This window comes from Eublepharis macularius, chromosome 17 (genome assembly GCF_028583425.1).
Source record: "Eublepharis macularius isolate TG4126 chromosome 17, MPM_Emac_v1.0, whole genome shotgun sequence".
Taxonomy (NCBI): domain Eukaryota; kingdom Metazoa; phylum Chordata; class Lepidosauria; order Squamata; family Eublepharidae; genus Eublepharis; species Eublepharis macularius.
This window is the reverse complement of record NC_072806.1, coordinates 13,230,595-13,244,297: the sequence shown is the minus strand read 5'-3', so window position 1 is coordinate 13,244,297 and position 13,703 is coordinate 13,230,595. Positions and strand designations below refer to the sequence as shown.

Genomic DNA, 13,703 nt, shown 5'->3' with positions numbered 1-13,703 from the left:
TTCCTGACAGAGCAATCCCTCAGTGGAACAGGCTTCCTCGGGAGGAGATGGGCTCTCCTTCTTTGAAGGTTTTAAAGCAGAGGCTAGATGGCCATCTGACAGCAGTGCTTATTCTATGAACCTTGGCAGATCATGAGAGGGAGGGCAGGAAGGGTTACATCAGGGCTTAGTTCTCGTGGCCCCTTCTTACGTATCCAGGATAATGCCAACCACCACTTTGAGGTCAGGAAGCAATTTTCCCCAGGCCAGTTTGGCTAGGGATCCTGACTGTGTTTTGCCATCTTCTGGGCATTGAGCAGAGGTCACTGGGTGTGTCGGGGGGAGGTAGATGTGAATTTCCTCCATTGTGCAGGGGGTTGGACTAGATGACCCTGGAGGACCCTTCCAACTCTATGACTTCTGCAAGTATGTCAATTAGAATGGGGAGAGGGCAGCCTTCACCAAGAAACGGCACTAGAAATTAAAAACATGAAGCTGTCACCTACACAGTGACATTCTTAGCGTCAGAGAATATTCCTTTGCGGCCCAATAATAGGCAACCAATCACTAATATCCAACCCAAGAACTGACTAGCATGCCAACACTGGTTAAGTGCTAGCAATTTTTGTCCTACGCTGCCCCTTATGCTTGTTGCCACTCACGAGAAACACTCTATCATCAGTCTGGGACCAAACAAATTATATTTTTTTCTTTTACTGTACCTGCTCCCCACCACACACCCTGAAGTAAACACCAAAATTGTGTTGCTTACAGCACTGTATGAAATAAATTATGCTAATCGTTGAAATAAGGTCAAGGCGCTCTTTCTTTTTTCTTGCTCCAAGAGTAAATCTGTTGTTTTAAAATTACGCTGAACTGCAATACATCCAACTGAATCGGATCTTTTCAGTTCTTCATCCAATTACCACCCTGCAAGAAGCAAACCTGATCTGTAGAGAAAAACGTAGAAAACTGTTGGCCGGCTGACACAAAACTGAATCTCCTTCCAAACAAGTAAAGTATTTGTTGTCATATCAGATTTCAGTGTGTATATGTACACACACTTATGAGAAGCACTCACGTGCCATTTTTTAAAGGGACTGTATATAACAGGGTTTGACCATCTGACCAAATAGCAACATTTCCAGTCTGTGGGCCTCAAATGGATGACCTCTGCAACATGTCAGATTTCACACCATTGATCTTTCTAACATGCAACTGCTTTTTTTTATTAAAGAAAGAGGGGTAAGAAAGAATTCAGACCAGGATCTTTCACTGATACCCCTGGGAATTCTGATAAGCACAAAGCCACGATCCTCATCTAAATGCCAAGGTGACATTTTCTGATGTGCCTGTTTAAAAATACCCCAAGCCTGTCATTCTGCCCCCTTATACTTGATCAGTGCAATCCCAAACAGTGTTACTCCAGCCTAAATCCACTAAAATCAATGTTCTTAGACTGGAGTAACTCTGTTTAGGATTGCACTATACATAATGTAAATCTGGCTACAAACACCTTCACTTAGGGTTGCTATCTCCAGAAAAGGAAATTCCTGGTGAATAAGGAGATGCAGTCTGGACAGAGCAGGGTATAATGCCATAGAGTCCACCCTCCAAAGCAGCCATTTGCTCTAGCTGATAGCTGGCTGATTCCGCACACATTGGATAATGCACTTCCAATCCTCTTTAGAGATCATTTGGAACTGAATTTTTCATGTGTGAAACAAAAAATCCACTTCAAAATGATTGCTAAAGTGCATTGAAAGTGCATTATCCAACGTGTGCTGCAGAATCAGCCTCTGTCATCTGGATATCCACTATAATTCCAGGCAATAGGGCTTATACTCCCCAAAACTGAAGATCAGAACGGAGATGCAAAATGTCAGAGGTGCCCTCTGGTTCAACAAGATTGGGGCCACCTCTGCTCTAATACAGTAAAACTACATCACATTGTAAACCTCACCAAAAAAAGGTTTCTATGGCATCCACAGGTATAAGGTAGGAAAAATTACCCTGGAATCAGACATCCTTATATACGTCTATGCTTATTTATTGCCATAAACAGCATAGGAATGACTGTCCTACAAACAGTAAATAATCCCACAGGTGGTATCTCCACCTGCGAATATACCAGATTCTGCCCTTAGTTTGAGATCTGGGCTCTGCTGGCTGCAAACTGTTTATTCTACACTACTGCTATAGCCCCAGTTGCACATGTGCCCACCTGTTTACAATGCTGAGGCCTAATATTTGCCGGGCAAATCCTGGCAGTGCGCTAAACACATTTGATGTTGGATTAGTTTGTTTAAATGGCTAGAATTCCCAGCGCACTGGAAATGGCTAAATATTACAAGTTTGATGGAACGAATCCCCTAAACTAATCTCTAAATCAATTTGCGCCAATGGCATTAGCGATGCAAGCACAGCTGATAGGGAGGAAGAAGTTGGAACAAAGCCGGCGGCCACTAAGGAGATACGCAGATGCTGAGGAGTTTGGCATGAAACAGAAAAATCATACAAAGTTAATGCTAAGAGAGATTCATGGCACTGTAGGCCATCCAAAAACAAACTTCCTAGAAAGTGGTTGCGCCCAACAGAGAACACACGTCCTAAACCCAATGGTGAAGAGAAGGCATATCACACTGGAGTTTCTCCTGGACCCATATGTTTCTTCTCCAAAGGACTCTACATCGTGAGGAAGAGGAGAAAACGGAGAAGAAGAGACCTCTCCTCCTAGAACAGGGAATTTGAGATTTGAGATCATCAAAGGTAATACTACGGAGGCTTCATTGTGTCTTGTCCAAAATTCTCCTTGGATTATATATTTCCCAATTACCATATTCACCCATAAGGAAGGCGAACCTGGATATAAGATGACCTCCCCTGAAAAAAAAGGTTATACACAAAAGGTTCTTTATTACTGTAGACAACTATAATTGTTTGTGAATTGAACATAGACCCACTCCTTTTTCTTGACAGCATGTGAAAAAAAAATCTAGTCATCTTTTCTGTGAAAGAGGGGCCCTGATGAGAAACCAAAATATGAACCAAAGTTCATCGCGAACTGGGCCAGGTTTTTTTGGTTCGTGAACCAGCAGTTCGTCAGAGGGCATTTCTGACAAACTGCGACGAACCGTGACGACTTTTAGGCAAGTTCGTTTTTCGGTTCATCACTATAGACAGCCTGGTGCTGATCAATCAGTTCCCTAGGGGATGGGCTATCTGCAGACCCTCTGCTGTTCCAGATGTGAATGTATTCACAAACCAAACGAACCAGTTCACTGAACCGGGCAATTCATGAAATGCTATGAACCACAAAACAGCAACGAACTACCATTTTCCCGGTTCGTGCCCATCTCTAGCCTTGACCTCCAGTCCAAAGGAACTGTCCACTTTTTGGAAAGTAAAAAAAAAGTTTGTACAGAGACCCGTGCAAGGGATGAGATACGGTTCATTCCCGCCTACATTACCGATGCATTAATAAAACATTGGAAACACACAGATACACATACACTCACCAAAAAAGGAATTACAAGGTTGTATCAGCCTCTACTTAGTTGAATTAGGAACCTTTCTCTCTCTTTTATATTTTGTAATACCCAACCTGATGAGAAGTTCTGGTGAGCTCACAAGCTTGCACAATGTTTTGTGTCAATTTGATTGGTCCCAATAAAAAGTACTACATGGATTTTATAGTTGACCTTTAATTAGAAGGGACCAGAAAACAAACAATAAAAGCATTCACAAAGATAGTACAAGTAATTTTGGTGCCAGGGATAGAAAATCCACATTCCATAAAATAAACTCATTGATTGGCACTTTGCTGTCCTTTAATGATACCCCGTTCAATCTTTCACCAGGAGGCAGGGCCCCCATAGTAGGGCTGGCCTTGGGTAAACACATATATGGAATCACTTTCACGATGACCAACACATACAAATGCCACAAGCACCAACAGCACTTTACAGTATATCTGTACACAGGGGTCATTTCATAGAAAAAGAGCTGGAAGAACTCATTAGCATAACTCATTAGCATATGTCACGCCCCTTGACAGCACCTGAAGTGTGTAATTAGCATAACTAATTTGCATATGCCACACCCACTGACATCACCTATCTTGGCTGTTTTGGACCCCATCATGGCCATTCAGGGCCGAAATTGGGCCCAAAATGGCAAAAAGGGGCTGAAAATGGCCAAAAAGAGGCCCCAAATGGTGAGGATCAGGCCGCTGCTGAGTGGGAGAGTGATCCACCACCTGTCAGAGGCCTGATCCGGGCCGTTTCGGCCCCAATCCAGGCTGAAACGGCCCCCAAATGGCCGAGTCAGGTGGGCGGGGCCACCTGTCATGTGACCTCTTTGGGGAACTGCCGGAACTGCATTCCTGCACGTTCCCTCTTGAAATGAGCCCTGTGTCTGTACATATGATCTAGCTTCATCATTCATAAAATTAAAGGCAGCCAAGGTGCGTGGTCACCAAAATGGAATCACCCATTCTTTCTTCAGAGAAACACACGAGCGTACTAGCTCAAATGGTGTAACACTCAATGAGACAATGTTTCGCTTACAAACACTTGCACTTCCACACCCAACAAACGTTGATTTCCTGATTATTATTATCTACTTATAGTCTGCCTTTCTCACTGGGATCCAAGGTGGACTACACAGTGCAAGTGAAAAAACAATATAATCAATAGCCAGGACATTCGCTGAGCAAAGTACAATAATGACCAACAGTTAGGACAAACAGATACAACAGGGTATGGTAGCAGAATACGGTTTGGAGCACTTTCGTTGCTCGTGTGTGTGTTACCCAAATAACCCCTTTTGGTTATTTTCTGGGGAATACCATTCCGAATGAAATGGGAGGAATTATGACGCCACACCAAGAGACCCAGCCTTCAACACTCAAGGGCTGCTTAAGACGCGTCTTTCAGTCCATCCAACCCCTACAAGCACAGAACAGTCTTCCCTCACTGTGAATGGCCCAGTATGGGCATTCATATTCCTTGAAAAGCAATACCGGTGTGGGGTTCTTCTTTGCTTTTCCATAGTCTTCTCTCTCCCAATCCATCTAATTTACAGGTAAAGGGCCAAATCTGGCCCACAGGGAGTTCCTGTGCAGATACATCTTTGGTGTGTCAACACACAAGAGTTTTCATGCATGATGCCTCCCCAGTTATCCCTTTCTGAAATCAATGGATTTAGAAGTGGGTATGTCTGCAGAGGACTGCATTGTAAAAAGGGGGTTGTACATGCATGCGGGCGCATTTCTCAAAGACCACAGCATTAAATGGTGGCTCGCAGCATGAGCAAATGGCTCACGGCAGCTCAAGAATCACAGAAAGAACTTTCAGGTCAGCCTCGAGCGCATCCTACGCAATGTGTTTTTGTACAGGCGGTCCACGTGCCCAGCAGCAATCCGTCGAGGGCTCGGAGAGATCAAAAGAAACCCAGTGATGCGTGTATCACTTTTCAGGTCCACACGGCCGAAGGTGCGGAACAAACTTCAATCCAGAAGAACTCTGTGCACACAGCAATACAAAACTCTGATACGATCCTCTCTTGAACTCTTTTTTTTGCCCCATGTGAATGCAGAACACAGAGAGAATCGCCAGATTTTTAATGGTGCATCTATTCCAGCCACGCAAAGTTCAACATCTGCCATTATAGTGGTTTTCTTTTTTAATGCTGAAAATTAACACTGAATTTTAGCTTCAAGCAGCATTTTGAATGTTTCTGTAAATGGATTCCGCAACCCGTATTTGCGACTGTGAGATGATACAGCAAAGAGACAAAGCTATGATCCGAGAGGTCCCTGATTCAAATCTCGCCTCTGCTGCAAACTCACAACAGCCTTAGGTACCTGTCCCTCTCCATCCATACACCAGCCAACATCATGTGTGCATGTGAAGCATTTTGAATGCTGAAAGCACTACAGAAATGCCAAGCAGGACAACTTCGATTCATTATCCCCCTGCTGCTGTCCCCCCATTGCCAGCCAAGTTGACTGAGCAAGTGAAGCCAACCTGCTGACATCCAAGGAGGTGCAAACTCATTTTGAATTCTAATTGTCTTGTAGCTTTCAAAGCAAGGCATGAGAAAGCGTTGTTGGTTTCAAAGAGAGTTCAAATACACTCGACAAAGCTAAAGCGAGAAGCGAAAGAGACACGGCGCGATCCTGTGCTGAGTTACGCCAATCTAAACCCACTAAAACAAATGAGCTTCGACTGGCATAACTCTGCACAGGATTGCACTGACTGCAAGCCAAGGCTTCCACTGCTGTTACAGTGAACCATTTTCCCCCTTCTGCAGAATTAACCAAATGCTCCTGCCACATTAAAGATATGTGCAGGAACAATTCAGCCCTAATTGGCTAACCTTAATGTAAAAAAAAAAAATTAAGACGATAAATTACTCTTTCTCTTTGCATGTACCAAACAGTATCTCCCAGCTCTGGCTGTGCAAATTTACAAAACAGTATTGAAGTTTATCTCAATGCTGCAATTTTTTTTACAGAATCTAGACCACCTGTTTAGGTTCAGAGGCTCAGTTTCTCGGACATACATTCCCCAGCCATTTCCTCATTACACAACTGTTTTCCGCATAGCTCACCTCTTCCACATTTCTTAAACACACACACACACACACTATAACAAATCAAAAATTGCTTTTCAAATTGCTCTCATCCCAGTGATCCAGCCGGTGGAACAAGCCATGCCATTTCCCCAAGCATCGTACACTGCATGGCACATGATTCACAGATTATAACACTTTTCCAGAACAGATTTTTTTAAAAAAATCTTTACTGATAAGAAAGAGACACATTTGGCATGCAGCACATGGAGAAGACACAAACCAATTAGCAGATTCAACAATTCCCATGTGGTGGGTGTCTTAGATTTCTACCATTTCAATACCAGCATATTTTTTCCCTTCTCAAAACAGATCACTCTCTGCCAACGTTTTTTTTTTTTTTTTAAAGGATGGAAGCTTCTTCTCTTAGCCTGGAGCCTTGCGCACCAGAGATGCTGTCATGACATCACCGCTCCCCCCCCCACATTGCATTTCAACAACACTCCTCTCTGGGACTCGCATCCGCAACCCTAAAAGCCCACAAGCAGACACAACCCGAACTGTCACTTTGTGGATCACCAGAGGTGCACACACAGAGCACTTTCTAAGCCTCCTTTGTCCCAACATTCCCCATTCAGGAGAACATGCCGTGCCGTTTTCACAGCATCCACAGCGAGTCGCACCTTTGCTAGCGCTGACATCATCGGACATGCTCTCCTCGGGCACAGCAGCTGGGGCCGGACAAAAGCCAAGGACCACCTCTCCAGCGGCTCCCCGTCAAAATACAAACCCATCAGGCAGGGTTCGGCATCAGACAGCACAGTTCCATTTCTGCACATGTCCATGCAAGGACCTAAGCAAGTCTTTTATTCCATCAGCTTCGAACAAGATTGGGCGGGGAGGGGGGGGGCTCTTCCACTTTGCAAACAACCCTACGCCACGTTTTGGTCTGCACACTGAAGAAATGGGCTTTTCTTAAAAGCTTGTTGGGCTGGCTGGATGAAAGCCATGGCAAATGCAGGGGGAGGGGGGGACTGAATAAATAAAAGGCAAACAAACAAAAACTTCCAAAAGCAAAGAGAAGGAGAAACCATTCCACATGCAGACTAGAACCAGTGAATCGGTCTCCTTTGAAAAGGGACGCTGGTGATGCTAACATTGGGACATGGTCTTGCAACCCAACAGCTTTTTTTCTTTCAGAAAATGCACATTATCCCCCTTAGGGATTCTTTAAATGATTCAAAGGAGGAAATCTGGCAAGACAGGGAGGGCCAATGGAAATATTGCCAGGTATTGGGGGAGCTTGGAGGAGGAGCCGGAATGAAAGCCCCCCCTCCCGGCAGTGAAAAGTTTGCATAGGTCGGCTGTAGTGCAAGGCACATTCGTCCCACTGAACATCCTGGGGCTTACTTCTGAGTAAACCTGCGCAGGACGCAGGGTTTTTTTAAAAAAAGAAGACGTGTGTGGCGTGTCTGAAGTTCAGAACAAGTGCAGGGCACGTCTCTGGTTCGCAAAGACGGAGCGAGGGCCGGTTGCCAACCGTGCCAGGAGAAGGCTGGAACGAAAAGACTCGCTTCGGGCACCGGCGCGCGGCCAATACGGCGCATTCGTGGCGCGAGAGCGAAAGCGCCCTCCCCAGCCCAAGCGTGCCGCCGCAGCGCCCCGATCCCCTTTAGCCCACGTCTCCTCGGGTGTAAGTAAGCCTCCCCCCCACCTCTACGTCCGAGGAGAGCAGCCTCAGCCCCGGAGGCACCCGGCGAGGCGAGCGCTCGTGCGCTTTTGCGCCTAGCCGCGCACAATGGAGACGGCGAGGCGAGGCGGGCTTGCGCTTCCCCCGGCCCTGCAGCCACCCCAAGCGCGGCCCTCCGTGCCCGCCGCAGGCCGCCGGCTTACCTTGCAGGCTGTGCTGGTGGTTCTCCATGGCGGCGGCCGTCTCGGCGGCGGTGGGGCTGCCGGAGCAGGCGCCCAGCTCGGCCAGTCTGCGGCTGGTGGCTGTCAGCTCGGCGCGCAGCGTGCTCACCTCCTGGCCTGCCGCCTGGAGGGCTCCGTCGATGCGCAGGGCCAGCTGCTGGTTGCCCTCCATCATGCTCAGGATTTTGGCCTGGGGAGGGGACAAGGCAGGAGGCGGCTCAGCGGCGGCGGCGGAGGAGGAGGCGGAGGCGGCGGCATCCTCGCCGGGGGCGCCGGGGGGGGGAGGCGGGCGAGGGGGCGCCGGGCTCGACCGGTTGGATCCCCGCCCCACCTGGCCCTCCCGGGGACGCGGCGCGGCCGGCCGGAGCCGCTTGGCAAAGGGCAGGCGGCCGAGGGAGGGGAGGGCAGGGGAGGGCCGCCGTGCACGGAGCCTACCATCTGCCGAACGGGGGTGCTGCAGAGAAGCGCAGCCGGCCCGCCTCAGCCTACCCAGCCCGGCCCTCCCCCCGGCCGCGGCGGCAGTCGAGCCTGCCGGCGCTCGGCCGCGCTCTTGCGGGCGGCTGCTGGAGCTGCAGGCGACCCCGATCCCGGGCAGCGGGCTTCCTCGGCGAGTAAGCCCCACCCCCGCCCCCCAAAACGTTGGACTGTTTGGTTCAAGACCTCAGGGCCACCTCCAATAACACCTCGGCAAGAGGAATTAACAGCGGAAATAGTGGAAACTGCAGAAATGGACAAGTTAACTTCACTAATGAAAGGAGAAATGGAAGAAGAGTTTGCTGTTCCGTGGGCTCCCTTCTGCAAATGGATCCAAGAAAAATATAGACGCTGAAATGTAATAGAAAGGCAATATGGTATGAATGGCTAGAAATCACAGTTAAAGATGGGTTAAGATAATAGTATGAGATTTGGAGAAATAGTATGGTGATATAAGTATATACATATACATACACACATATATGTATATATGTATATATGGCAACCCATATATATATATGGGTTTATATATATGTAAAGACCTCAGGTCCAAAGAACTTACTGTTCATTAAGGAAATTAAGCCCCACCATCAGCCATGCAATGCGTGTTCCCAAGAAGGCGCAGTGCCGTCCTGAGCAGAGCAAGGGGCCAGTAGCGCCCATCAGACTAACAAAATTGGTGAGTCACAGCTCACTTCTTCGGATGCAGCTAGAATGTGACTCAGGGAAGATCATACCTCATCACAGATTTTGTTAGTCTTACAGATGCTACTGGACTCTTGCTCTTTTCTGCCTAGGGTTGCCGGCCTGAAGATGGGAGCTGGAGATCTCCCGGAATTACAACTGATCTCCAGGCAACAGGGGCCAGTTCCCTTGGAGAAAATGGCGGCTCTGAAAGGTGAGCTCTATGGCATCATACCCCACTGAGGTCCCTCCTCTCCCCAATCTCCACCCTCTCCAGGCTCCAACCTACAAATCTCCAGGATTTTCCAAACCCGGACCTGGCAAACCTCTTTCAGCTTGATCTATCTTGAGCAGAGTTAACTGTTCGGAGCCCATTGAAGTCAATGGGCTTCGACCGATGTGACTCTGCCAGGGATAGCAAGCTGGGTGGGGGGGCGGGTTGCTAAAAGGAATGACAAGAATGGCCATTGGAAACAAGGGGAGAGGCTTGAAGGCTCTTTAGCTATTATGCAGGCAGCCATCTGGGGGCCCCTGATCTCGGGCAGTGGGCAGATATGCTTACTTGGGAAGTAAGCCCCCCAAGACTTCACGTCCAAAGAAGTTGTTCATAAAGGAAATTAAGCCCTACCATCACTCATGCAACGCATGTTCCCAAGGAGAAGGCACCATGCCATCCTGAGCGCAGTTATGCTGTTTGGAGCCCATTGAAATCAATGGGCTTAAAACAGCATGACTCTGCTTGGGATAGCAAGCTGGGGGGGCACTAAAATGAATGACAAGAATGCCCCCTGGAAACAGGGAGAGGCTTGAAGGCCCATTAGGCATTAGGCAGCCACTTGCGGGGGGAGAGGCGATTCCAGGCAGCAGGCAAATATGCTTACTTGGGAAGTAAGCCGCCCCCCTCGTGCAATACAAACATGGCTTATTTCTAAATTAGTTTTAGATGGGTGGTCTTGCTGGTCTGTGGTGGATGACCAAGGTTTGAGTCCAGTAGTGCCTTGGGGATCATCAAGAGTTTCCATACCCCTCAGAGTGCAAGATTGAGGTCCAGCAGAATTTTGCTGCTCTACTACAGACTAACAATTGGCAGATTCCACATCCCACAGTACAGTGCTCTTCAGCCCATGGATTGGGACTTTCTGGTGAGAAAACGGAGCCCCATATTGGATTGTGAGCCACTGCATTGCTGAAGATCCAGAGGAGTTAGCCATGTTAGTCTGTAGTTGCAAAATAGTAAAGAGTCCAGTAGCACCTTTAAGACTAACCAACTTTATCATAGCATAAGCTTTTGAGAACCACAGCTCTCTTCGTCAGATGCATGCTGAAGGACTGTATTGCTGAAGGACGGTCTGCTCCCATACTATCCAGCCCTCTAGTTAAGATCAGGCTCTCAAACCCTTCTCTCTGTGCCTCCACCTTCAGAGGAGAGGCAGATGGTGGTTAAAGACAGGGTCTTTTCTGTGCTTCCATTTCCAGCTTCCATTTCCAAGATTTAGCAGTGCAGAGAAAATGTTCTAGTAGCCATATGCAGCTAATATCAACAACAGTGTGCTTATATGCCACCCTTCTGGACAGGTTAGTGCCACCCTCAAGCGGTGAGCAAAGAAGAAAGCCAAGTCCCCTTTGCTGCTCCTCTGGTCCTCCCCCAGCATGAAAGGGGGCGCCTCCCAGAGGCATCTCAGGGGCACTTGAGCCATCTCCCAATTAAATGGTCTGAGCATCTGTGGTTGGCGGTAGGCCCTCGTCCAGGTTCCGGGTCTTGGCAGTTGTCCCGCCATGTAAGTCTCCTCACTCTACTTTTTCCCTCTGTTTGGGAGAAGGAGAAAATGTGGAGAGGAAAGAGATCTAAAAAGAGATCTCTGGAGGAAGTAGAGCACGTTGTGGAGAAAATCTGCCCCATTTTAACCCCCAACCTTTCACCAAGGAGCTCGGGGCAGTGTATGAGATTCCTCGCCCCCCATTTTCTCCTCACAACACTCCTGTGAGGTAAGTTAGGCTGAGAAAGAGAGAGTGACTGGCGCAGGATCAAGCTTTATGGCTAGGGTTGCCAGGTCCATGTTGGAAAATTCCTGGAGATTTGGGGGGTAGTCCCAGGGGAGGGTGGGGTTTGGGGAGGGGAGGGACCTCCGCCGGTAAAATGCCATATAATCCACCTTCCAAGTCGGCCATTTTCTCCAGGGGAACACATATTTGTCACCTGGAGACCCGTTGTAATTCCGGGAGATCTCCAGCCACCACCTGGAGACTGCTAACCGAAGAATTCAGGACCACCTAACGACGCCCACCTAACGACACCCACTTCAAAAGTGAATACTCATATATTCAATACAATTACAATTTGCCAAATTACATGCAGTTCATACAATATTCAAAATCCATTCACAATGCAAGGTTACATTAATACATACAGTCGTCGTGACAAGACCCATAAAGTGCTCAGTGCTGGTATAGTAAATAGTCCATAACCACAGCTATATAGCTATATACATAAATCCATAAACAGAATAACTCAATCCAATGCAATTCAATGCAACAATATAGATGGCCAGGAAGACTGTATGTATTAATGTAACCTTGCATTGTGAATGAATTTTGAATATTGTATGAACTGCATGTAATTTGGCAATTGTGTTGAATATATGAGTATTCACTTTTGAAGTGGGTGTCGTTAGGTGGGTGTCGTTAGGTCGTCCTGAATTCTTCTGTTAGCTTACTCTGGCCATTTCCACACACGTTGAATAATGCACTTTCAATGCACTTGCGCAATCCTTTAGAAGTGGATTTTTTGTTCCACACATGGAAAATCAGTTTCAAATGTTCACTAAAGAGTATTGAAAGTAGATTATCCAACGTATGTGGAAGCAGCCTCTGTCAGGACTCCCCAGTTTCTGTAACAGTTTCTGTTACCACCTGGAGACTGGCAACCCTATTTATGGCAGATACGGGGTTTGAACTTGGGTCCCCCGGATCATAGACTGACACTCTAACTGCTGTCTCAGTGGGTCTCACGTTACCGGTTAGGGTTAGTAGTAGGTCTGGGGAGGCTGACTACAACTGCTGGGTGACAGAACTGAACCTGGAACGTTTTCCGCAAGGGCAAGAAAAGGCTTACGAAGTCCCCAACAACAGACCTGAAAACCAGGTTCTCGCAGCAACTCAAAGCAGCTTGTTCTGTTTCACTGGGTTGCCCCACTAGCCCCCGGAATATACTAAAAATAACACCAGCCAATTAGTTGTTTCTCACTAATTGGGTTTTGCTTGCAGGGCATCTTCCTCCACCGGCAGCGTCTTAGTTGATCCTGTAGTTACCTTTGCATTGCCGTTTGGAAAATCGGAGTCCAGAGATCAAGAGGACAGCCGTATCTAAAGGGGGCAGGAGACTGCAGGGAAGCAATGAATTGGAGGACATTCCTAGGGCGCACATACACAGAGGGAGAGAAGGCGCATGGCGAGGATCCAGGGGCAAGGACGTGAGGATTTCTAAATAGAAGTAATCAAGGCTTTGGTGTTTGAACATTTATATCGGCCTGTCCCTGTTTTTATCGTGCTTTTCTTTCAAGGAGCTCTGACTACCATACATGGTTCCTGCAAGAAAGGCCATTTGGTGGTGATCTTTAGTAGACCAAGACTCTATTTCCCTAGCTGGGAACATGTTCCGGGGGGCGCTCAAAGATTTGACTCTTAAGCACTCATATGGGCATCTCTGGGGAGGGAATTATGGGGAGACACGTCAATATAACGAATGGGCCCTCGTATTAGTGAAATCCCCCTTAACTGATGTGGAGGACTCAGTTTTATTCTGTTTGGGTTTTTTTGGCACAAGTATCTGTATACATTCCCCCTCCCTGCTTTTGAGAGCTAAACTACGAGACGAATTACACGAGAATGCTCTCGTGAAGGGAGTCGCAATGTTAGCCGGGAAGCTGAGTTTTAAAAGACAGATCGGAAGGCTCTGTCAATTTCCCCTCTCTGCAGAGCCAGCAAAAGTCAAGCCTCAGAGGGTTTGTTTATTTCCTCTTAGCCTTCTAGAAAGGGAGGTGAAACTGACAGAGCCTTCAGGAGGGGGAGAGGAAATTAAC

General features: G+C 47.5%; 1 protein-coding gene across 1 annotated transcript in view; it reads right to left on the bottom strand.

Moving 5' to 3' along the window:
• Nucleotides 1-8,658, bottom strand: part of KAZN (kazrin, periplakin interacting protein) — a 247,524-nt gene extending 238,866 nt beyond the window's left edge. Inside the window, exon 1 of the mRNA XM_055001008.1 lies at nt 8,449-8,658. Within this exon, the coding sequence (XP_054856983.1) occupies nt 8,449-8,641 (193 nt within the window). The 5' untranslated portion in view covers nt 8,642-8,658. The remainder of the gene's footprint in view (nt 1-8,448) is intronic.
• Nucleotides 8,659-13,703: the final 5,045 nt, after the last annotated feature.